This window comes from Bos javanicus, chromosome 12, assembly GCF_032452875.1.
Source record: "Bos javanicus breed banteng chromosome 12, ARS-OSU_banteng_1.0, whole genome shotgun sequence".
Lineage (NCBI taxonomy): Eukaryota > Metazoa > Chordata > Mammalia > Artiodactyla > Bovidae > Bos > Bos javanicus.
The window spans coordinates 21619813-21645713 of NC_083879.1; the positions used below are offsets into that span (position 1 = coordinate 21619813).

Below are 25901 nucleotides of genomic sequence, written 5' to 3' on the forward strand. Positions count from 1 at the left end.
ATATAGATATTTTACTTTATTGTATACATATTAGATACATATTAGATTTAAAAGGAATAAAAATCCTACTCTCTAGAACATGAGACAGTAAATAGAACAAAGATTGGCACTATTATATAAATGGAATTCATGAACATAAATAAGTAGTGATTTTTAACTATATTTATATCATGCAGTTTTAAAACTATCTAATCTTTTACAATGACCAAATCCTTACTTGAAACTGTAGAGTTGATAAAGGATATATGCCACTTAAGTATTAGTTTGGAGACTTACAAAACAGTTTTACTGGTGGTATTTATGTGTGAGAGGAGTCCTACTACTGTGTATGATTATCATGTTTTAGGAGACATGATTTAATGGTGAAGTTTTTATATTAACATTACAAGGAAGAAATCAGTTTTAAGTTATTAGTTATTTTAGAAATACTAAACTAGAATGACATTTATGAAATAGTATATATTCCTTCTCTAATTCCATTTTAATGGTCTATATAAACTGTTATCAAACGAAGCGATGGGGTTAAAATTTTTTTAGTATTTTAGATAGTCAAGTTAAAAAAGGAACTTAAGAAAGGAACTCAGATTTAAAGTTCCAAAGACCCATCAGCTTTGGCACGTTTTCTTTCTTACCACAAATCATTTTCCCTTAGAAATGGAGTAGTTAACTATCCTTCTTATGACCTTGGCTATAATAAAAAGAAAGCGGTTAAGAGACCACAGATGCAGCCACCGGCACTGATGGAGAGCGGCAGTGAGCAGGTAGGGACACAGGAGACCGCAGAACTGGGTGACAGAGTGAGCTAACTCGGTCTTAACAAATCACCTATCTCAGAGAAAAACTTGGTCTGTTGAGATCAACAAGGCAGGATTAACTTTCTGCCGTGAATACTTAGGTACTTGGCAACTCCTGACCTAAAGGACATACAAAACCACAACCAACCAACCAGCCAACCACTCTTGGAATATAATATAACTCCATTCCTTATTAGAACTTCACTCCTCTTCTGTTGGGTCAGGTTCAGAGAACATTCCGCACAGGGCTGTGTTGGGGCGGCACACGAAAGCATCAGTTTCACAGCCCAACTCTGTTAACTGTTCCAGTGAAGACACGCAAGGATAATGGTCTTTTAACATATCTGGCAATTTAGAGGTCTTCTCTTGAAGACGTCGAGAACGTCTAACTGGTGTTAGAAACTTTAGCTCTTTATATGCTGAATTTGTTTCATCAAACTGCATCTTCTTTTTTACACTAAAAAAGAAAGACCCACAAAATTATTCCCATTTTCACTTCATATTTTTATACTAAATATTTATCCATGTGACTTGTCCTACAGAAAGAGGGCCTGCCAGCTCCCTTAAGTCAGGAACTTTTTCATTTCTCCCTTTGTTGTTTGTTACAACTCGTACACACTAGATACTTGAATACCTATAGAATTGGCTAATTGCTCAATTCCAAAACCCACTGTTATTAGTAATACCCAGAAATTAAAGTTTTTCTTTTTTAAAATGGTAATATTTAGGAAAAAGCAAAGCACGTACAGGTGAAATGTTCCAATCCCATTTTGTTTGAAATCTTTCTATTAACAAATAGTTCTAATCGGGAGCTTAAAGATTTCAAAATACTACATGCATGATCCCTAAGCATAAAAACAAGAGCACATTACATTTTAAAAGTTTACCTTTGCAAGTATGGTGTAGTAGACACATTATATTTAATTAAGCAACCTGCCCTAGTGTTTGTACTTGGGGTTTTAACATCACTGGTTGGGTCTTTTACTTTGTCATCTTGCTCTTTTTCACAGTCTTGAAACACATTTCTAGGAGGCTTGTTTTCCATTTCCAGTTTTCCTGATTCTAGATCAACACCTGTATCATCAGTATGGGCTTCTTGGATTTTTTCTTCAGCTGCACTAGTCTCCTCAATATTTTCTCCTACAGAGAGATTTATAGATGAAGCTTTTGTTTGAATATAAAGAATAAATTTAGAAGACAAGTTTATTTACAGTTAGCTGAATTTGCAAAATCAAAGAACCACACTGCCATCTTGTAACCATTTACTTTTTCTAAGCAGATACTAACAATTATTTACCAAATACCTAATATTTCCTATGTGTCAGGGATTACAGAAATGAATACCAAAAGGAAATCATCCACACCCTTTAAGAAGTTCACATTCTGTGGAAGAGACATGCTTTAAAATAATTATGTGAAAAATGCTATACAGGAGGTTAAAAAAACAAAGGGTCACGAGAACCCATACAAAGAAATAACTGAATTTGCTTGAGGACAGGGAGATGGCAAAGGAAGGCTTCACAAATGACATTTACATGGGGTCTTGAAAAATGAGTACAAGACAGAAGGAAGACAATCTTGGTATGAAGCTTAAAAATGATCTACTAAGACAAAATTAAAGGGCCAGTGTGCTTAGAATATATAAATTTTAAAAAATTGCGGGATAATTGACATATAATATTTGTTTCAAGTATACAACGTAATGATTTGATATTTGTATATATCGTGAAATGACGACAATACATTGTGAAATGATAACATCTGTCCCCATACAGAGTTACAAATCTTTTTTTCTTGTGATGAGGACTTCTAAAGTTTACTCTCTCAACAACTTTCAAATATGCAATACAGTGTTATTACTTCAGATACCACACTGTACTTTGCATCCCCAGGACTTACTTATTTTATAACTGGTAGTTTATATCTTTTGACCTCCCTTCACCCATTTCAGTGGGTTAGGCTGTTCTTAGACCTTCCTCTGCCTTTGGTTTGTGATACGGTCATGGTGGAGAGATCTGACAGGATGTGGTCCACTGGAGAAGGGAATGGCAGACCACTTCAGTATTCTTGCCTTGAGAACCCCATGAACAGTATGAAAAGGCAAAATGATAGGATACTGAAAGAGGAACTCCCCAGGTCAGTAGGTGCCCAATATGCTACTGGAGATCAGTGGAGAAATAACTCCAGAAAGAATGAAGGGATGGAGCCAAAGCAAAAACAATACCCAGCTGTGGATGTGACTGGTGATAGAAGCAAGGTCCGAGGCTGTAAAGAGCAATATTGCATAGGAACCTGGAATGTCAGGTCCATGAATCAAGGCAAATTGGAAGTTGTCAAACAAGAGATGGCAAGAGTGAATGTCGACATTCTAGGAATCAGCAAACTAAAATGGACTGGAATGGGTGAATTTAACTCAGATGACCATTATATCTACTAATGCGGGCCGGAATCCCTCAGAAGAAATGGAGTAGCCATCATGGTCAACAAAAGAGTCCAAAATGCAGTACCTGGATGCAATCTCAAAAACGACAGAATGATCTCTGTCCGTTTCCAAGGCAAACCATTCAGTATCACAATAATCCAAGTCTATGCCCCAACCAGTAACGCTGAAGAAGCTGAAGTTGAACGGTTCTATGAAGACCTACAAGAACTTTTAGAACTAACACCCAAAAAAGATGTCCTTTTCATTATAGGGGACTGGAATGCAAAAGTAAGAAGTCAAGAAACACCTGGAGTAACAGGCAAATTTGGCCTTGGAATACGGAATGAAGCAGGGCAAAGACTAATAGAGTTTTGCCAAGAAAATGCACTGGTCATAACAAATACCCTCTTCCAACAACACAAGAGAAGACTCTATACATGGACATCACCAGATGGTCAACACCGAAATCAGATTGATTATATTCTTTGCAGCCAAAGATGGAGAAGCTCTATACAGTCAGCAAAAACAAGACCAGGAGCTGACTGTGGCACAGACAATGAACTCCTTATTGCCAAATTCAGACTTAACTTGAAGAAAGTAGGGAAAACCACTAGATCATTCAGGTAGGACCTAAATCAAATCGCTTATGATTATACAGTGGAAGTGAAAAATAGATTTAAGGGCCTAGATTTGATACATAGAGTGCCTGATGAGCTATGGAATGAGGTTCGTGACAATGTACAGGAGACAGGGATCAAGACCATCCCCACGGAAAAGAAATGCAAAAAAGCAAAATGGCTGTCTAGGGAGGCCTTACAAATAGCTGTGAAAAGAAGAGAAGCAAAAAGCAAAGGAGAAAAGGAAAGATATAAGCATCTGAATGCAGAGTTCCAAAGAATAGCAAGAAGAAATAAGAAAGCCTTCTTCAGCAATCAATGCAAAGAAATAGAGGAAAACAACAGAATGGGAAAGACTAGAGATCTCTTCAAGAAAATTAGAGATACCAAGGGAACATTTCATGCAAAGATGGGCTCGATAAAGGACAGAAATGGTATGGACCTAACAGAAGCAGAAGATATCAAGAAGAGATGGCAAGAATACACAGAAGAATTGTACAAAAAAGAGCTTCATGACCCAGATAATCACAATTGTGTGATCACTGACCTAGAGCCAGACATCCTGGAATGTGAAGTCAAGTGGGCCTTAGAAAGCATCACTAGGAACAAAGCTAGTGGAGGTGATGGAATTCCAGTTGAGCTATTCCAAATCCTGAAAGATGATGCTGTGAAAGTGCTGCACTCAATATGCCAGCAAATCTGGAAAACTCAGCAGTGGCCACAGGACTGGAAAAGGTCAGTTTTCATTCCAATCCCAAAGAAAGGCAATGCCAAAGAATGCTCAAACTACCGCACAATTGCACTCATCTCACACGCTAGTAAAGTAATGCTCAAAATTCTCCAAGCCAGGCTTTAGCAATACGTGAACCGTGAACTTCCTGATGTTCAAGCTGGTTTTAGAAAAGGAAGAGGAACCAGAGATCAAATTGCCAACATCCACCGGATCATGGAAAAAGCAAGAGAGTTCCAGAAAAACATCTATTTCTGCTTTATTGACTATGCCAAAGCCTTTGACTGTGTGGATCACAATAAACTGTGGGAAATTCTGAAAGAGATGGGAATACCAGACCACCTGATCTACCTCTTGAGAAACCTATATGCAGGTCAGGAAGCAACAGTTAGAACTGGACATGGAACAACAGACTGGTTCCAAATAGGAAAAGGAGTACGTCAAGGCTGTATATTGTCACCCTGCTTATTTAACTTCTATGCAGAGTACATCATGAGAAACGCTGGACTGGAAGAAGCACAAGCTGGAATCAAGATTGCCGGGAGAAATATCAATAACCTCAGATATGCAGATGACACCACCCTTATGGCAGAAAGTGAAGAGGAACTCAAAAGCCTCTTGATGAAAGTGAAAGAGGAGAGTGAAAAAGTTGGCTTAAAGCTCAACGTTCAGAAAATGAAGATCATGGCATCCGGTCCCATCACTTCATGGGAAATAGATGGGGAAACAGTGGAAACGGTGTCAGACTTTATTTTTTGGGCTCCAAAATCACTGCAGATGGTGACTGCAGCCATGAAATTAAAAGACGCTTACTCCTTGGAAGCAAAGTTATGACCAACCTAGATAGCATATTCAAAAGCAGAGACATTACCTTGCCAACAAAGGTTTGTCTAGTCAAGGCTATGGTTTTTCCTGTGGTCATGTATGGATGTAAGAGTTGGATTGTAAAGAAGGCTGAGTGCCGAAGAATTGATGCTTTTGAACTGTGGGGTTGGAGAAGACTCTTGAGAGTCCCTTGGACTGCAAGGAGATCCAACCAGTCCATTCTGAAGGAGATCAACCCTAGGATTTCTTTGGAAGGACTGATGCTAAAGCTGAAACTCCAGTACTTTGGCCACCTCATGGGAAGCGTTGACTCATTGGAAAAGACTCTGATGCTGGGAGGGATTGGGGGTAGGAGGAGAAGGGGACAACAGAGGATGAGATGGCTGGATGGCATCACTGACTCGATGGACGTGAGTCTGGGTGAACTCCGGGAGTTGGTGATGGACAGGGAGGCCTGGCATGCTGAGATTCATGGGGTTGCAAAGAGTTGGACACGACTGAGCGACTGAACTGAACTGAGTCTTTCCTGGTTTTTCCTTCTGTCACCCTGATCATTCCCTCTTACGTGTGGTTGTATTAGTTGCTCAGTCGTGTCTGATTCTTTGCGACCCCACAGACTGTAGCTTGTCAGACTCCTCTGTCCATGGGATTCTCCAGACAAGAATACTGGAGTGGGTTGTCATTCCTTCTCCAGGGGATCTTCCTGACCCAAGGATCAAACCCAGGTCTCTGCACGGCAGGCAGATTCTTTACCATCTGAGCCACCAGGGAAGCCCATTCCCTCTTAAGCTCCTTCATTAAATACAGCCTTTAAGATCAGATCATATTCATTTCCTGTATGTCCCACTGGTACTTATTAACAGCAATCATAAATAGAAATATTCTCTGTTGAACTAAAAAATCTTTATAGAGGTCATTTAGTCAAAAAAGTGAAAGTCATGTCCAACTCTTTGCAACCCCATGGACTGTAACCTGCCAGGCTTCTGTCCATGGGATTCTCCAAGCAAGAATACTGGAGTGGGTTGCCATTCCCAACTCCAGGAGACCTTCCTGACCAAGACAGGAAAAGGAAAAGGCTTAGAGAGGTAAGGTAACTTTCACAGATACATGGTAACGATTGAACAAGATCTCCTAGTTAAGAATTATTTATACTACGTAGAGTCAATGAATTTCAGAGGTAAGTCAACAGAAGTATGAGGAAAGAACCAACTTAAATATTAAAAAAAGTTTAAAAAGATAAAAAGAAATTTAAAATTAAATCACAATTTACCTGAAGGAAACAAAAGAAACTAACTTACCAAATTTAAGTTTTTCTTGACTCTTTCTTGTCAGAATGTCAACAATTGTATGTCGCATCTCTTCGATGGGCTTAATTTTATTTTAATCAAGAAAGCAGACCCATGTAAGTTTTATATTCTCAGACATTAACTAGGTTATCCAAGTTGAAAATATTAAAACCAGTGATTACATATTTTAAAAGAAAGCAATGGTTCTTAGACCATTTTTCTCAGAATTCTTGCTACTCAAGTTGAAAAACATAACTGTCTTTTCCAAATAAAAATGAACTTAAAGAAAAGGAACAAAGTGAAGTTGCTCAGTCGTGTCCGACTCTTTGCGACCCCATGGACTGTAGCCCACCAGGCTTCTCTGTCCATGGGATTCTCCAGGCAAGAACACAGGAGTGGGTTGCCATTTCCTTCTCCAGGGGATCTTCCGGACCCAGGGATTGAACCCAGGTATCCCACGTTGCAGGCAGATGCTTTACCCTCTGAGCCACCAGGGTTAAGGGATAGAATTTTATCAGTTTAAAAAATTTCTGTTAATTTTTCTTAAGCCTATGGTAACTATTACTGCTTGCTTGACAGAAACAAAATGAATGAACAAGTAGCAAATTAAGACTATTAATATCTATCAAAGAGCTGATTATATTTTTTACTCTAAATTTGTATTACTTTATTCCTTTTCTCCTACATTCCAGCCCATGGTTATATTTTTGTTTCACATGCTATTAAATGCATCTTTGAAGAGTTCAAGGTAGATTAGTCTAACATTTCATTTATTCAAAAATTCAGCAGCTCAGTAACCATGCATTAAACGTCATATAGTGTAAGTACTTACTACATTCCCTTGAAGCACAGTGCCTGCTAATGGAGTATATTCAAAGTATGGTACAAAAGGGAAGCTCAGGGTCACAGTCTTAATTCTTGAATTTGGTCCTAAAGGACTCACCCATCAGGTGTTCAGTTTTCTTGTCCAGTTTTGATCCCTGTTCCCCAACTTCTGCTCTGGTCTCACATCTCTTTACTGCTTTCTCTATGAATGCCTGGCTCTAGTTTTGCATCTTAGCTATACTGTCATAAGCACCATTAAGCAACGTCCCTTCTGGCTCAATGTAGTAGGGACCTAACATTCTCTTCCAGGTAAAGTTCGGTGGAATATAATTATCCTTCAGCAAAGTGCCTTACATATTTAGAGAGAATACCTGCTGAATATATGATATTTTAATTCAGGTGAAAGATCAGATAGTATTTGTTGGCTTTGCTGATACTAAAGGATATAGACCTTTCTTAAGGAAAGGCTGAAAAAGAAAAGTTTTTAAAAACTCTCTTTGTAAACAATTTCCAAGAATGCACTTCTGAGAAACTTAGCCAGAAGGAAATACATTTAGGAATATCTGCCCATAAAAACAAAAAAAACAACTAAATAAAAACTCAAGATATGACTTATTCTATAGCCCAGGGCTTTTTTGTAGCAGCACAATGGGAAGAGGTAACAGATACAATATTAAACCACTGCTAATAATGTCAGACAAATTAGTTTATTGCCATTTTCTATATGTGACTGGACCAAACATATGGCATGTAAATGTGAGTCCATAAAGATAGACTTGTAAAGTGAGAGTTCTCTGGTCAGAGAGCTTGCTAACATTTTAAAAGTTAATTTAATTCCATTTGCTTTCTATTAAATAAATACTTTTTAATACTGAAAATTCAGTCTTTCAGTAGATTTCTCCACTAGAGGATATCCAAAATGACATGTTGTGGTAAACTATTTCTCATATCACATTTTAGGAAACACATATTTCAGCTTATATCCATTTTCTAAGGTCTGACTATCCCTAGTACATGAGCAAGCTTTAGAAGGGTGAGAAACAGCCTCTATAATATGTAATTCTGTGGTCTTTAAACATTCATTATTGCCACATAAATAAGCAAAATTGTATCAAGTTATATGGTGATGTGTTCCAAAATAATTCTGAATTATTTACACTGAAATAATAATGACCCGTAAGTTATCATCTCACCTGAGCTCCTGACAGAATGGCCTTCTCATAGATTGCGATAATACTTTCAATAGGACTTGTGAGTGATTCAATATGTGCAAGGCATATCCAATATTTAACAAGCTTTTTGGCATCTGGAATATTTTTAATCAGGTCATTTAATGTAACTAATACTTCTTCTTTTGGACACCCCTAAAACAGCAAGAAATAAAGTGAGTGATGCTGTTTGGTCTACAAACTATGAACAATTAAGTAAGCCTACTACAATCAGGATCAGTGGTAAAGAGAAAAAAAGGGTGGTAGAAAATTATTCATAAAATAGTCACCATTGTTTTCCTTACTCCAAACTTATTCTGAATAGTTAGCAAGAAGTAGATCAGTCAAGAGTCAGAAAAATGAAACCCTAGTTGAGAAAAAATTAGTAAACAAAACGGCTAACACGCTGCTCAGTCTTCACGTTTGCCCTCGTGCGTGTAATGGAGTACATCTGTTGGTGTGTGCACGCATATACACTTTTCCCGCCTCTGCCTGGTCTCAGTTGTGGCTTGCAGGCTCTTCTCATTGCAGCAAGTGGGATCCAGTTCCCTGACCAGAGATGGAACCCAGGTTCTCTGCCATTGGGAGCGCAGAGTCCTAGCCACTGGACCACCAGGGGAGTCCCTATTTGTTATTACTTTACTTATAATTTTTTAACCTACCAAATGCTTATGGAACCAGCTCACTAGTTTTTTTTTTCCCCTAATTATCTTTGTCAGGTTTTAATAGTAAGATTAAAAAAATGAATCTGTAACGGCTTATGTAATTAACAGCTATATACAAGTAAGTAGTAGGGCAGAAAATTCCACAGTATCAATAAAAAACCCCAGTAGAGTAGATAGGAATAGAATCAGTTTCCCTGACCATAATTTTCACTGGCTGTCAGAACTACAAAAAGTTTAAAGATATTCATAAAGACTAGAGAAAAGATTTTAAATCACACTCTGTATTCATCAGTCTTGCTGTGTTTAGACACTAGTGAGTGACCAAAGCAAGATTAAGGAGACATCAGGAGAAAAAAATACACACACACACACACTCCAAAGTTGATTATCATACCCATAGGATTCTGGTCCAAATCATTAAATTCTACAGTTCAAGACCATGTTGGTTTAGATTAATGGGATTTGGTTTGCAAATATTTTAGTTAAATTTAATCTGTGATAATAATTTGTGTTGCTAGTCTTTGGTACAGTGTAGAATGAGTAGAAAAAATAATTTGTAAATACATTGATTGAATGTAAAAAACAGAAGTATCAGAGCAAATACCCAGCCCCAGCCTACTCTATAATAATATCTTAGAGAAATACAATATTTATAAATTCAATGGAAAAAAAATCTAAGTATCCCTTTGATTCATTTATAGGAACTCAATTAGAATGTAGCCCATTAAAGGCTAAAGAGAAACAATCTCACAATTAAGTCTCCATAACACCGCTGACACATTAATTGGTCATAAAAGACTGATGATATAATTTAATGAGATAACACTGATGAAGGTAATTTGTAAGCTATAAACTTAATTTGTAAGCTATTAAGTTATAAGCTATAAAGCTGTAAACAAATATAAGATAAAGACTCTACCTCATTAATCAGGTTCAGGCATTCAGAAAATGTCTTGTTTACTTTTTCAGTAAACAGTCGTTGCTCATCTTCTTCTGCCATGGTAGTCCAGAAGGATCCAACAGGTTGTTCATTTTGTGTTTCGGGCTCAGGCCGGGTAACTGCTGAGCTCGGAGGCCGTTTCAGAATTCTTCCTTTGCCAGCTTTCCACTCACTCAGACGAGCTCTACAGTCAGAAGCAGCATATAAACATTACCGTGACACTGAGGACAGAATTCTGTCAAACACAGCGAAAGCTGAACAACACTTCCAGTCTTTAATTCTACACTAGTGGCACATATATGGTTCACCTGTTTGAAGATAAACAGGGAACATATCAATGTTAACTATATGCACAAAGACCTCAAGAATGCATTTTTAAATGGAGAGGTTATAAAACATTTCCCAATTTCATTAACCATTTTAACTCTGATTACATAAAACAACCTAATTAAACATGTTTTGGTTTGGTTTTAGTCGCTAAGTCATATCTGACTGTTTTGCGACCCCATGGACTGTAGCCCACTGGGCTCCTCTGTCCATGGGATTATCCGGGCAAGAATATTGGAGTGGGTTGCCATTTCCTTCTGCAGGGTTTCTTCCCGACCCAGGGATCAAACCTGTGTCTTCTGCATTGCAGGTGGATTCTTTACCACTGAGCCACCAGGGAAGCCCAATTAAACATACTCAAGCATATGTATACTTAGGATATTCTGTTCCACAATATAAATAGGCTTAGACTGATATACACATGAAGAGAATCCATGTACAAAAAACTTGAATACTCTAATATCAAGGAAATGATAAGCTGAATTCACAAATGAGACTCTACTGAAAATTGAGCTAATAAAATTACATCTACTTACTTTCTCTCCTCCGCAGTTTCTTTGGGCTGAGTCCATCTACTGTCAACAGCTGCTTTCACCGTAGTGTGGCTGCGCTGGCCAGCGCTTTTTGACTTTTCTATCAGTTTAGTGTTAGAAGATGAAGCAGGCCTGGCTACCATTCCAGCTGCCATGCTTTTTGATAGTGTCTTATCTCCTTTTATGTCCTGCGAAGAACTGGTCTTGATGCCAGACAAAACTGTATTTAACTCTTTCTCTCGAGGCCCTTTCCGAACTGTGACATTGGCAGACATCCTGCTGTTGCCGGGTTTCATGGCGTCCTGGGCTTTATTGTGCTGACTTCTAATAGGAGGTCGCACAAGGTGTCGGATCTGAGATGTAGTGCTCGCAAATTTAGTGGTAGACGTCATATGTGAGGCTCTATCACTTTTCACTGTTATGCTGCTGACGTCTCCAGGCTGAGGCTTTGTGGCTTTAGAGACAGTCGCTGGAAGTTTCTTGGTTGTTGCAGAACTCTCATCTTTGACTTGCAGTGGTTTTCTAAAGGAATTAATCTTAGACTGAACAATTTGGCCACGATATGCTCCAAGCACAGGTTTCTTGGGCACGTTAGCATCATGCTTTGGTTTTTCTGTAATCACTGGTTTTTTTTTACTGTTGTTTTTGAGGTGAAATGTTTGGCTTAATGTTCTATGTTGACTTTGGGGGTCATCTTTAACTGGTAACAATGGCAGAGTTTGATTATTATCCTCAGAATTAGGTGGATCCGTGGCTAGAGTTGAATTGGTTAATTCATTAGAAGGTTTTAAAGGAATACAGTTTTTTTCCACTGTTAAATTATTTTTGATCCCGGTAGGTCTACCAACATTCTCTTTATCAGCCTAAAAGAGTTATTTAAGACAAATCAGTATTTTAGAATTCCTTTCTTTCAGAAAGAGTTTAGGGAAAAAATACCTTCTTTAGGGATGAGGAAAAAGGGATGGAGAGCTACTCCATATCTTACCATTTTTGTCTTTATTTTCAGAACTTTTTTCCCTTCTTGGATCCGGCCTTCAGATGTCCTGACTCTCTGATCTCCATCACTTAGAAAAAAAAAAAAAGAAAATCCACATGCTTTTAGATAATGCTTCCTTTTTGGGGGGAGGTATAAGATCATGTAACCACTCTCAGACTTGGTAGTTATAAACTGAGACAAGAACTGAGCTGAGATTGACTTGTTCTAAGCAAAACTTTTCTTTATTGTAGGGTGATTTAAAGCATAAACAACATGGCTAGGGAAAGTAAAGATATTTTCTTATAAGATCTTAAACCCTGCCATAATCTCATTCTAAACCATTCTCTAGTTGTTCAAACGAGTCTTCAAAAATCTTTGTTAAGCAACACTTTCTTTGGTTAGTTTTAAGTATCTGGTACCAGACTTTCCTTGAAAAAAATTATTTTGAAACAGCTCTCCCAAAAGAAAACCAAAAATTTTCAAACATACAATTTATTAATTAATGTGGATTTTAGTTTCTAGATGGCATTGCATTTAGACTATACATCCCAAGCAAAAGGTTCTTCAAGAATTAAACCTAGGAACAAGATGGCGGATGAGTAGGTGGACGTGGAGTCTATCTCTCTCCATGGATACATCAGGAATACACCTTCAGACACAGAAGTGCATGCAGAACACCAGCTGAGAGCAGACAGGAGGACCTGACCAGCGTAAAAGAATATACAGACCCACGCAAAACTCAGTAGAATGAAGGAACTAGAGGGAAAAACAGGAGTGTTAGTTAGGACTGAGCCTGACCTAGGCGGGTGGGGGAACTGAAGCAGGGGTCTGATCCCCACACTGGGGCAACTGTCTGAGTCAGAGGAGAAACATTTAAGGCTGAGAGTGAAACAGCTAATCTGTGGCAGTCTAAATGGAATGAGACTCAGACAGTCCTTGCTGCAGCCATACATACCCCAGACAGGGCCGTAGATGCCCTGGAAGGCACAGCGGCTGGGAGCTGGAGTTTAGGGACTGTGGAGCAATCCCAGGGTGAGGGTTGCTGTTGACTGTAGAGAGATGGGTTGAGGGGATATGAGGGAGGAGACTATGGTGGGAAATGTCTGTGGAGGAAAGCCAGGCAGCCATGGAAGCAGGGCGACACTGCTGAGTCACATGTAGGGGGTGGAGCCATCACCATAGCCTCTCTCCCCCCACACACCAGAATCCACAGCAGAACAGAGAGGCTGGCCCATCAAACACCGGAGGCACTGAACTACAGACTAGGACCCCACCCAGGGTGCCCCTTTAAGTGCCTGGCGTACCGGTCTATAGAGTAGGGCCCCAGCCAGGGGGGCCCCTCTATGTGCCTGATGCACCAAACAACAGAGAAGGACCCCAGGCAAGGGAGCCCTCTAAGTGCCTGAAGGAGCGGAGCTATAGAGAAAGACTGGCCAAAGAGGCCTTCTGATTGCCAGCTACAAGAGGCTTGAGAAAAGACTCTGATAGGGCCATAACTCCTGCAACAGAGGTAGTCCATGTCGCTGCACACTTGGCACCACCAGGGTCCCCACAAGTCAAGCAGCTGCACCACCTTCACGCTCAACTCTTATGGGGGCAGAGCTGCCACAGGCAAAAAAAGCCTTGCGTCTTTGTGCACAGGGTTGCTTTGGTAGTGTCCAACTCTGCGACTCTGTAGACTGTGGCCTTCCAGGCTTCTCTGTCACGGAGGGGTTCTCCAGGCAAGAATACTGGAGTGTATTGGCCAGTGTGGGTGGCCATACCCTTCTAGAGCACGATATTCCCTGCTGCCCTCGCTGCCAACTCCCGAGTACCTGGTGCTGCCAGAACCCCTGTGACCCATGCACCACCTCCACACCTGGCCCTCACAGGGGCAAACCCAAGTCCTCCAGGGCAGCCTCAGGAGCAAACCCCAGTGGACGACCCACATGCAGAGGTGGAAATAAAACCACAATTAAAACCCAGGGGCAATGCGGCTAAGGAAGAAGGCCCAAAACCTCCCACCAGCTGTACAAGCGGCAGATTAAATCCACAGGATCAACTATGTAGACTCTATCTACGGAATATATAAAAGGTCATTAAGAGCTCCCACAAAAGAAAACGTACTAGTTCTGATAGCTGTGGGCACTGGAGGCAAAAACACAGAGGAGTAAGACCAGGTTAGAGTCTGAGCCCACAGCAGGTGCAGGGATCAGCGCAGTGTTGGAGGGCATCCTAGGGAGGCGAGGCGGACTGTGACTCCCAGCGAGAGAAAGGACTCTGACAGCAGTGACTCAAGAAAAACATTTATTATTCTTACGTTTTGACTTGTTCTGTAGATTCTTTTGTATTTCTTTTTTCTTTTCTTCCCCCTGTGTTATAGTTGTCGATTTTATTGGCACTATGAAATCTAATTAAGCTTTTGAGCTTTTTTTTTTCTTTTTCTTCTCAGTCACATTTTTTATTGCTGTGTAAACCTCTGCCTCTACATTGGGCTTTTGCAGTTCTGGGGAGTTTCCTTTTTTTTTTCTTTTCTCTTTTTAAAACTTTTTAAACCTATTATTATTTTTCCTACATTTATTCCTTTATTGGCTTTTCCTATTGTTTTTTCTTCTTGCAGTTAATCTTTAATGTATATAAATCTTCTTTATCTACCTCTGTTTAGCCTTGCATATCTATTCTTTCTTTTCTTCTCAACATATTTGTTAGTTTTATTTTCATTGCTTTATTCCCCAATTGGCACCTTGCTTTAGTTTTGTTTTCCAGTTTGTTCTTTAGATAGTTAGTTTTGTTCTGGTAGAGATAATTTTTGGTTTCCTTTGTCTGCCGGGTCAATCTGTTGTACTTTTTGTTGGACTGTTTTCATTTTGCTTATGGGTGTTTATGTGTATATTCAGCCACACTTTTTATTTTTATTATTGTTATAAACCTCTGCCTTTGCATTGGACTTTTGCAATTCTGTTGAGTTATGCTTTTTTTCTTTCTTCTTTTTTTTTTTTTATAATTTTAACTTAAATTTTTTAAACCTATTATTTTTTTCTACATTTATTCCTTTGTTTGCCTTTCCTACTGTTCTTTCCTGTTGCAATTAATCTTTAATACATATAAATCTTCCGCATATACCTCTATTTAACTTTGCATACCTATTCTTTCTTTTCTTTCCTCTCAACATATTTGTTAGTTTTGTTTTCATTGCTTTATTACCCACTTGACACCTTGCTTTAGTTTTGGTTTCCAGTTTGTGCTTTACTTAGTTTTATTCTTAACTGGTAAATATAATTTTTTATTTCCTTTGTTCTCTGGGTCAATCTATTGTACTTTACTTTTGTTGGACTATTTTGACTTTGCTCATGGGTGTACATGTATATTCCATTATTTTAATTATTATATGACTGATTTTGTAACTGCCATTTGTCTGGAGTTCATCTTTGGTCCCTCGTTTTTTAATATTTGTTTTAATCTCACTTAATGCCATAACAAACCATTTGTAGAAGCTTTGATCCTGACCAGAGATCAAGCCTTGAGCCTTTAGAGTGGGAACACTGACCCCAAGACCCTAGACTACCAGAGAACTAACCTTCAGTTCAGTTCAGTCGCTCAGTCGTGTCTGACTCTTTGCGACCCCATGAATCACAGCACACCAGGCCTCCCTGTCCATCACCAACTCCTGGAGTTCACTCAGACTCATGTCCATCGAGTCGGTGATGCCATCCAGCCATCTCATCCTCTGTCGTACCCTTCTCCTCCTGCCCCCAATCCCTCCCAGCATCAGAGTCTTTTCCAGTGAGTCAACTTTTCACACGAGGTGGCGAAAGTACTGGAGTTTCAGCTTTAGCATCATTCCTTCCAAAGAACACCCAGGGCTGATCTCCTTTCTTCAGTTCAGTTCAGTTCAGTCGCTCAGTCGTGTCCAACTCTAGTATCAGATAGTGAGAACTCACACAAAGGAAACCACTTGAATACAATTCCCGGCATCACCCAACCAACAGTAGCACACTGTGCAGCAGGCCTCATCTAAACAACAAACAAAACAAAAATACAAACCCAATCATCAGCAGACAGGATTACCACCTCACTCAGCCTTGCCCATCAGAGGAAAAACAAAGACTCAGCACAAATCTCACCCTATAAGAAGCTTACACAAACCACTGGACCAACCTTAGGAGGGCAGAAACCAAAAGGAAGAAAGAATTCAACCCTGAAGCCTGGGAAAAGGAGACCTCAAACACAATAAGTTAAAAAAAAATAATGAAAAGGCAGAGAAATACTACACAAATAAAAGAACAAACTAGAAACACATTAGTCCAAATAAATTAAGAGGAGATAGGCAAGCTACCTGAAAAAGAATTCAGAATAATGATAATAAAGATGATCAAAAAACAAAATGGAGAAAATGCAAAAATCAATTAACAAAGACCTAGAAGAATTAAAGAATAAACATACAAACAACACAATTAATGAAATTTAAAATACTCTAGAAGGAATAATAGCAGAAGAACGAATCAGTGAGCTAGAAGATAAAATGGTGGAAATAACTTCTGAAAAGAACTGATATTCTCAGAGACATCTGGGACAATATCAAACGTACCAACAATTCAAAGAATTATATGGGTCCCAGAAGAAGAGAAAAAGAAAGGGTATGAGAAAATTTTTGAAGAGATTATAGTTGAAAATTTCCCCAACATGGAAAAAGAAATAGTCAATCAAGTCCAAGAGGCATAAAGAGTCTCATACAGGATAAACCCAAGGAGGAATATGCCAAGACACACACTAATTAAACTAACAAAGACTAAACACAAAGAAAGAATATTAAAAGCAGCAAGGGAGAAGCAACAAGTAACATACAAGGGAAACCCCATACATTTAACAGCTGATCTTTCAGCAGAAACTGTGCAGGCCAGAAGGGAATGGCAGGATATATTTAAAGTACTGAAAGGGAAAAAGAAAAATCTACAACCAAGATTACTGTATCTGGCAAAGATCTCATTCAAAATTGATGGAGAAATAAAAAGTTTCTCAGACAAGCAAAAGTTAAGAGAATTCAGTACCACCAAACCAGCTTTACAACAAATGTTAAAGGGGCTTATATAGTCAAGAAATACAAGAAAAAGAAAAAGATCTACAAAATCAACCCCAAACAATTAAGCAAATGGCAATAGGGACATATGTATCAATAATTACTTAAAATGTAAATGGATTAAATGCTCCAACCAAAAGACACAGACTGGCTGAATGGATACAAAAACAAGACCCATACAAATGCTGTCTACAAGAAACCCACTTCAGACCTAAAGACACATATAGACTGAAAGTGAGAGGATGGGAAAATATATTCCATGCAAATGGGAAGCAAAAGAAAGCTGGAGTAGCAATCCTCATATCAGACAAAACAGACTTTAAAATAAAGAAGATTACAAGAAATAAGGAAGGACACTGCATAATGATCAAAGGATCAATCCAAAAGGAAGACATAACAATTGTAAATATCTATGCACCCAACATAGGAGCACGTCAGTACATAAGACAAACACTAATAGACACAAAAGGAGAAATGGACAGTAACACAATAATAGTAGGAGACTTCCCACTCACACCAATGGAGAGATCATCAAAACAGAAAATTAATAAGAAAACAGAAGTCTTAAATGATACATAAGATGAGATGGATCTCATTAATATCTTCAGGACATTCCATCCAAATGCAGAAGAAATCACCTTCTTCTCAAGTGCACATGCAACATTCTCCAGAATAGACCACGTTTTGGGTCACAAATCAAACCTCAATAAATTTAAGAAAACTGAAGTCGTAGCAAGCATCTTCTCCAATCACAATGCTATGAGACTAGATATCAATTACAAGAAAAAAACTATAAGAAACACAAACACATGGAGACTAAACAACACGTTTCTAAATAACCAACAGGTTCCTGAAGAAATCAAAAAATTTCTAGAAACAAATGATAATGCAAACACAAATCAAAACCTATGGGAGCAGCTTTTGCTGAAGTTCTAAGAGGGAAGTTTATAGCAATACAATCCTACCTCAAGAAACAAGAAAAACATTGAATAGACAACCTAACTTTACACCTAAAACAACTGGAAAAATAAGAACAAAAACCCCCAAAAATTAGTAGAAGGAAAGAAACATAAAGATCTGAGCAGAAATAAATGAAAAAGAAATGAAAGAAACAATAGTAAAGATTAATAAAACTAAAAGCTGGTTCTTTGAGAAAATAAACAAAATTGACAAACCTTTAGCCAGACTCATCAAGAAAAAAAGAGAAGAATCAAATCAACACATTAGAAATGAAAAAGGAGAGGTTAAAACAGACAATGCAGAAATACAAAGGATTATAAGAGACTATTATGAACAACAATATGGCAATAAAATGGATAACCTGGAAGAAATGGACAGATTCTTAGAAAAGTTCAATCTTCAGGACTGAACCAGGAAGAAATAGAAATTATGAACAACCCAATTACAAGCACTGAAATTGAGGCTGTGATAAAAAATCTTCCAAAAAACAAAAGCCCAGGATCAGATGGCTTCACAGGAGAATTCTATCAAACATTTTGAGACGAGCTAATGCCTATCCTTCCAAACTCTTTCAAAACATTGCAGAGGAAGGAACACTTCCAAACTCAATTCTATGAGGCCACCATCACCCTGAAAACCAAAACCAGACAAAGACAACGCAAAAAAAGAAAACTACAGGCCAATATCACTGATGAACACAGATGCACAAATCCTCAGCAAAACTTCAGCAAACAGAATTCAGCAACACATCAAAAAGCTCATACCCCATGATCAAGTTGGGTTTATTCCAGGAATGCAAGGATTCTTCAATATACGCAAATCAAACAATGTGATATACCATATTAACAAACTGAAAGATAAAAACCATATGATAATCTCAATAGATGCAGAAAAAGCCTTTGAAAAAATTCAGCACCAATTTATGGTTAAAACTCTTCAAAAAAATGGGCATAGAAGGAACCTACCTCAACATAGTAAAGGCCATACATGATTAGCCTACAGCAAGCATTATTCTCAATGATGAAAAACTGAAAGCATTGCCCCTAAGATCAGGAACAAGACAAGGGTGTCCACTTTCACCACTATTATTGAACATAGTTTGGAAGTCCTAGCTACAGCAATCAGAGAAGAAAAAGAAATAAAAGGAATCCAGATCAGAAAAGAAGAAGTAAAGCTCTCACTGTTTACAGAAGACATGATACTATACATAGAAAACCCTAAAGATAGTATCAGAAAATTACTAGAGCTAATCAGTGAATTTAGCAAAGTTGCAGGATACAAAATCGATACAAAGAAGTGACTTGCATTTCTATATACTAACAGTGAAAAATCAGACAGAGAAATTAAGGAATCGATCCCAATCACCATTGCAACAAAAAGAATTAAATATCTAGGAATAAACTTACATAAGGAGACAAAAGAACTGTACACAGAAAATTATAAGACACTGATGAAAGAAATCCAAGATGACATAAGCAGATGGAGAGATACTCCATGTTCCTGGGTAGGAAGAATAAATATTGTGAAAATGACTATACTACCAAATGCAATCTACAGATTCAGTGTGATTCCTATCAAATTACCAATGGCATTTTCCACAGAACTAGAACAAAACATTTCACAATTCATATGGAAACACAAAAGACCCTGAATAGCTGAAGTAGTCTTGAGAAAGAAGAATGAAGCTGGAGGAATCAACCTTCCTGACTTCAGATTATACTACAAAGCTACAGTCATCAAGACTGTATGGGACTGGCACAAAAACAGAAATATAGACAAAATGGAACAAGATAGAAAGCCCAGAAATAAACCCATGCACCTATGGGTACCTTATTTTTGACAAAGGAGGCAAGAATACACAGTGGGGAAAGACAACCTCTTCAGTAAATGGTGCTGGGAAAACTGGACAGCTACACGTCAAAGAATAAAATTAGAACACTTCCTAACACCATACACAAAGATAAACTCAAAATGGATTAAAGACCTAAATCCAAGACCAGAAACTATAAAACTTTTAGAGGAAAATGTAGAATACTTGATGACATAAATCAAAGCAAGATCCTCTATAACCCACCTCCTAGGGTAAAGGAAATAAAAACAAAAGTAAACAAGTGGGACCTCATTAAACTTAAAAGCTTTTGCACAGCAAAGGAAACTATAAGCAAGGTGAAAAGACAACCCTCAGAATGGGAGAAAATAAAAGCAAATGAAACAACTGACAAAGGATTAATTTCCAAAATATACAAGCAGCTCATATAACTCAATACCAGAAAAACAAACAACTCAATCAAAAAGTGGGGAAAAGACCTAAACAGACATATCTCCAAAGAAGACATACAGATGGCTAACAGACACATGAAAAGATGCTCAACATCGCTCATTATTAGAGAAATGCAAATCAAAACCACAACCTCAGACCAGTCAGAATGGCCATCATCAAAAAGTCTACAAACAATGAATACTGGAAAGGGTGTGGAGAAAAGGGAATGCTCTTGCACTGTTGGTGGGAATGTAAATTGATATAGCCACTATGGAAGACAGTATGGAGACTCCTTAAAAAACTATGAATAAAACCACTATATGACCCAGCAATCCCACTCCTGGCATACACCCTGAGGCAACCAAAACTGAAAAAGACACATGTATCCCACTGTTCACTGCAGCACTATATACAATAGCTAGAACATGGTGGCAACCTAGATGTCTATCAACAGATGAATGGATAAAGAAGTTGTGGTACATATACACAATGGAATATTCAAAGTTCAGTTCAGTCGCTCAGTCGTGTCCAACTCTTTGCGATTCCATGAATCGCAGCAGGCCAGGCCTCCCTGTCCATCACCAACTCCCGGAGTTCACTCAGACTCACGTCCATCGACTCAGTGATGCCATCCAGCCATCTCATCCTCTGTCGTCCCCTTCTCCTCCTGCCCCCAATCCCTCCCAGCATCAGAGTTTTCCAATGAGTCAACTCTTCGCATGAGGTGGCCAAAGTATTGGAGTTTCAGCTTCAGCATCAGTCCTTCCAGTGAACACCCAGGACTGATCTCCTTCAGAATGGATCGGTTGGATCTCCTTGCAGTCCAAGGGACTCTCAAGAGTCTTCTCCAACACCACAGTTCAAAAGCATCAATTCTTCGGTGCTCAGCCTTTTTCACAGTCCAACTCTCACATCCATACATGACTACTGGAAAAACCATAGCGTTGACTAGACGGACCTTTGTTGGCAAAGTAATGTCTCTACTTTTCAATATGCTATCTAGGTTGGTTATAACTTTCCTTCCAAGGAGTAAGCATTTTTTAATTTCATGGCTGCAGTCACCATCTGCAGTGATTTTGGAGCCCCCCAAAATAAAGTCTGACACTGTTTCCACTGTTTCCCCATCATTACTTAGCCATAAAATGGAACGCATTTGAGTCAGTTCTGATAAGGTGGATGAACCTAGAACCTATTATACAGAGTGAAGTGAGTCAGAAAGAGAAAGATAAGTATCATATTCCAATGCACGTATACAGAATCTAGAAAAATGGTACTGAAGAATTTATTTACAGGGCAGCAACGGGACTTCCCTAGTGGCTCAGAGGCTAAAACGTCTGCCTGCAACGCGGGAGACCCGGGTTCAATCCCTGGGTTGGGAAGAGCCCCTGGAGAAGGAAATGGCAACCCACTCCAGTATTCTTGCCTGGAGAATCCCATGGACGGAGGAGCCTGGTGGGCTATAGTCCACAGGGTCGCAAAGAGTAGGACACAACTGACCGACTTCACTAACGGAGACATAGAGAATAGACTTATGGACACGGGGAGAGGAGAGGAGAAGAGAGGGTTAGATGTATGGAAAGAATAACATGGAAACTTATATTAGCATATGTAAACAGCCAATGGAAATTTGCTGTATGGCTCAGGAAACTCAAACAGGGGCTCTGTATCAACCTAGAGGGGTGGGATGCAGAGGGAGACGGGAGGGAGGTTTCAAAAGGTAAGGGATATATGTGTACCTATGGCTGATTCATGTTGAGGTCTGACAGAAAACAACAAAATTCTATAAAGCAATTACTCTTCAATTTAAAAAAAAAAAAGAAGAATTAAACCCAAACTTCTTTTTACAGAGATAGCCTAGTTAGTACAGGCCATGAGACCCTCTTAGCAAGTGATTTCGTATTCTGTGAACAAAGTGGGGAAAAAAGGGTCAGTTGGACATGCCTTTGATTCTAAGTCAGATTTCAACTTCATAGATACAAAAATGTGAACAAAATGTATATTTTAGGGTCAACAGAGTTTGAGAGCCCTATAGTTTAGAATGTTCTTCCCGTTGTGTATAAGAGTACTCTAAACCCCATAACCCAGTTGGATCCCTTATTTAAATAAGTACTTGAGAGTCACAGTCACATTTGAATTAATGTTCTTTCTCTGCTTTCCCTCTATTAATTTCATTCCACCTCAAAGTCTTAAATAAATACCATCTACACACTGACAACTTGCAAGTTTTTATCTCTAGTCCAATTCTCACCCCCGGAACTTCAGACACATCACTGTTTGGCATCTCCACTTAGATGTCTTCTTGCTACCTCAAACTTATCATGGTCAAACAGAGCTCTGGATTCTCCCACTCTTCCCTCACGCTTCCCATCTCAATATACAGGATCACCATCCACCCAGTTATTCAAATCAAAAGTCTAGGATCATCTTTTTGTCTTGAACAAAAAAATTGGGATTTGTAAAGAAAATGTTTATTCTAAAGTAAAGAAACTATATGCAAGTCAGGAAGAAACAGAACTGGACATGGAACCACAGACTGGTTCCAAATAGGAAAAGGAGTACGTCAAGGCAATATATTGTCACCCTGCTTATTTAACTTCTATGCAGAGTCCATCATGAGAAACGCTAGGCTGGAAGAAACACAAGCTGGAATCAAGATTGCCAGGAAAAATATCAATAACCTCAGATATGCAGATGACACCACTCTTATGGCAGAAAGTGAAGAGGAACTAAAAAGCCTCTTGATGAAAGTGAAAGAGGAGAGTGAAAAAGTTGGCTTAAAGCTCAACATTCAGAAAACAAAGATCATGGCATGTCGTCCCATCACTTCATGGGAAATAGATGGGGAAACAGTGGAAACAGTGTCAGACTATTTTTCTGGGCTCCAAAATCACTGCAGATGGTGATTGCAGCCATGAAATTAAAAGACACTTACGCTTTGGAAGGAAAGTTATGACCAACCTAGATAGCATATTGAAAAGCAGAGACATTACTTTGCCAACAAAGGTCCGTCTAGTCAAGGCTATGGTTTTTCCAGTGGTCATGTATGGATGTGAGAGTTGGACTGTGAAGAAAGCTAAGCGCCGAAGAATTGATACTTTTGAACTGTGGTGTTGGAGAAGACTCTTGAGAGTCCCTTGAACTGCAAGGAGATCCAATCAGTCCATTCTAAAGGAGATCAGTCCTGGGTGTTCATTGGAAGGACTGATGCTGAAGCTGAAACTCCAATACTTTGGCCACCTCATGCGAAGAGTTGACTCATTGGAAAAGACTCTGATGCTGGGAGGGATTGGGGGCAGAAGTAGAAGGGGATGACAGAGGATGAGATGGCTAGATGGCATCACTGACTCGACGGACGTGAGTTTGAGTGAACTCCGGGAGTTGGTGATAGACAGGGAGGCCTGGCGTGCTGTGATTCATGGGGTCACAAAAAAGTCGGACACGACTGAGCAACTGAACTGAAAGAAACTAATTAATGTAAAAAATATATATTTTTTAATTTTTATTTGGGAACAATGCCAAACTTATATAAAGTTGCAAAATTATAAATAATTTAAAGAATATGCATATATTCTTTACCCAGATTTGCCTGTTAACATTTTATCTCATTTGCAATATCATTTGCACTCTTTCTGAACGTATCTATGTGTAGAATATATACAACTTTTTACCTGAACCTTTCAAGTTAAGTTATATACATGATGGCTCTTTACCACTAAATGATTTGATGTTTATTTCCTAAAAACAGGAATTTTATATACTCACAGAACAGTTATCAAATTCATAAGTTTACTTTGATTTACCACCTTATTGTTCACAGTTGAAAACTGAGCTAATAATGTCCTTCACAGTATTTCCTTTTCCACTATCAAACACAGTATAAGGGTCAGGTATTGAACTTAGCTGTCATATCTCTTTAGCCTCCTTTAACCTGGATATTCAGGATCATCTCTGACTCTATTTTTTCTTTTATATCCCACAGCTAATCCATCACCAAGTCCTGCCAGCTCTATCTCCTAAATATAAGCAGAAGTTTCCACCCTGGAGAAGGGTATGAAGCATTCATCAAGACAAACTATATCAATAAATACAGTACCTATCATAAAGAAATGCAAATTAAAATACTGGATTAAATAAAATGTTATTAAAATTCATTTCCTTTAAAAAATGTGGCCACTAGAAAATTTTAAATTACACATGTGGCTCACATTACATCTTTACTGGACAGCTCTAATTTGACAAATGTGAATTGAAAAAAATTTGACCTCACCTGAGTAACATCTGATTTTCCTGTTTGCATGCAAAGGAAGTTTTTCTTTTTAACAGATGCTCCTTGAGTTTTTGTCTTCTTTGCTCTAAATAACAAAAGAGCTACAGGTCAGCATCAGCTACAATAACACCAAATAAAATACTGATTTAACTTCGAAAAATATTCTACTTGAGATCACATACTGTCTATAACCGAAAATTTCCCATTTCAATACTGCCTTTGAGAAATAATATTTTTAAATGACTGTTACTATACCTGGTCCCCATAACCACTCTGTACAAGAATAACATTCCCTACTGTCCGAAAGTGAAGTCTGGAGAGCATCACTGTCGACATACAGTTCCCGAAAGCCAAGTTTCAAGAGCTAAATGGTAGAGATGAGACACCTGACTCCAAGTTCTAATTTACCAGAAGTGGGTGAGAATTTGTTTTCCCATCCATAGGCCAAGAAACAGCTATTATTTCTGAAGACCCGGACAACCCGGACAACAGATTTCTCTGAACTCGAAGGGAACATGCGTTCAATCTGAAGCATCAAACGCGCACACCCTTCTCTGCAGAAAAGAACTCTCGACTCCGGAGGTGGGAGGGGCCTGCGCAGGCGCAGCTCACCCGGGCGGGCGCGGCCCCGCCCCCGCGGGCCCGGAGCCCTGCACACTCGCTCCTACCTCGCCCCCGGCTAAACGGATTCTCTCACCTGAGGCGCGTCTCCCCCCGCCAGCGTGTCTCGACCGCACGCAAGGCGTTCAATCCGTACACTAACACCACACAGCGGGCACCACTCCGATTGTCCCGTTCATAAACGCCGAGAACGCGGCCGCGAGAGGCCAAGCGCCCCGTGCGGGCTTCTCACACAACCGTACCGGGGTTGGGGGCGGGGGAAGCCGGTCTGCGGCCCCGCGGCCCTGACGGCCTTGCCCGAGCCATCCCGCGCCCGCGGGCGCCCCGGCCCCTCAGGCAAGCGATCCACCGTCCGGCTCGCGCCACTCCCGCCACCGCGGGCCTCACCTCTGAATGCGGACTGGGTCCTCTGACTCGGGTTCAGCTGCAGGTCCTGGGGGATGGCTGGGGTGCTCATCACAGCTCGGGGAAGCAGGGTACGCGTCTCTGGCGTAAACTTCCTCCGGACGCCGCTGCTCTTCTCTGCCTCTGGGCGCGCGGGCTCTGCCTTAGACAGCGCGGCCGCCCATTGGTGCTCGGCGTGAATTGA

General features: G+C 39.4%; 1 protein-coding gene across 4 annotated transcripts; it reads right to left on the minus strand.

Moving 5' to 3' along the window:
* Window positions 1–25901, minus strand: CKAP2 (cytoskeleton associated protein 2). Of its 4 annotated transcripts, none has more exons than XM_061434698.1 (9): window positions 25700–25901; window positions 24692–24776; window positions 12158–12236; window positions 11176–12035; window positions 10292–10496; window positions 8693–8863; window positions 6687–6756; window positions 1682–1934; window positions 1–1251 (listed from the first exon to the last, which is right to left on the minus strand). In XM_061434698.1, the coding sequence occupies exons 1-9, from the start codon at window positions 25767–25769 to the stop codon at window positions 996–998; spliced, it is 2049 nt and encodes a 682-aa protein (XP_061290682.1). In that variant the 5' UTR covers window positions 25770–25901; the 3' UTR covers window positions 1–995. The 4 variants fall into 4 exon arrangements, with proteins under 4 accessions (XP_061290682.1, XP_061290681.1, XP_061290683.1 ...); XM_061434697.1 differs by lacking the exon at window positions 25700–25901 and adding an exon at window positions 25100–25267; XM_061434699.1 differs by lacking the exon at window positions 25700–25901 and adding an exon at window positions 24947–25075.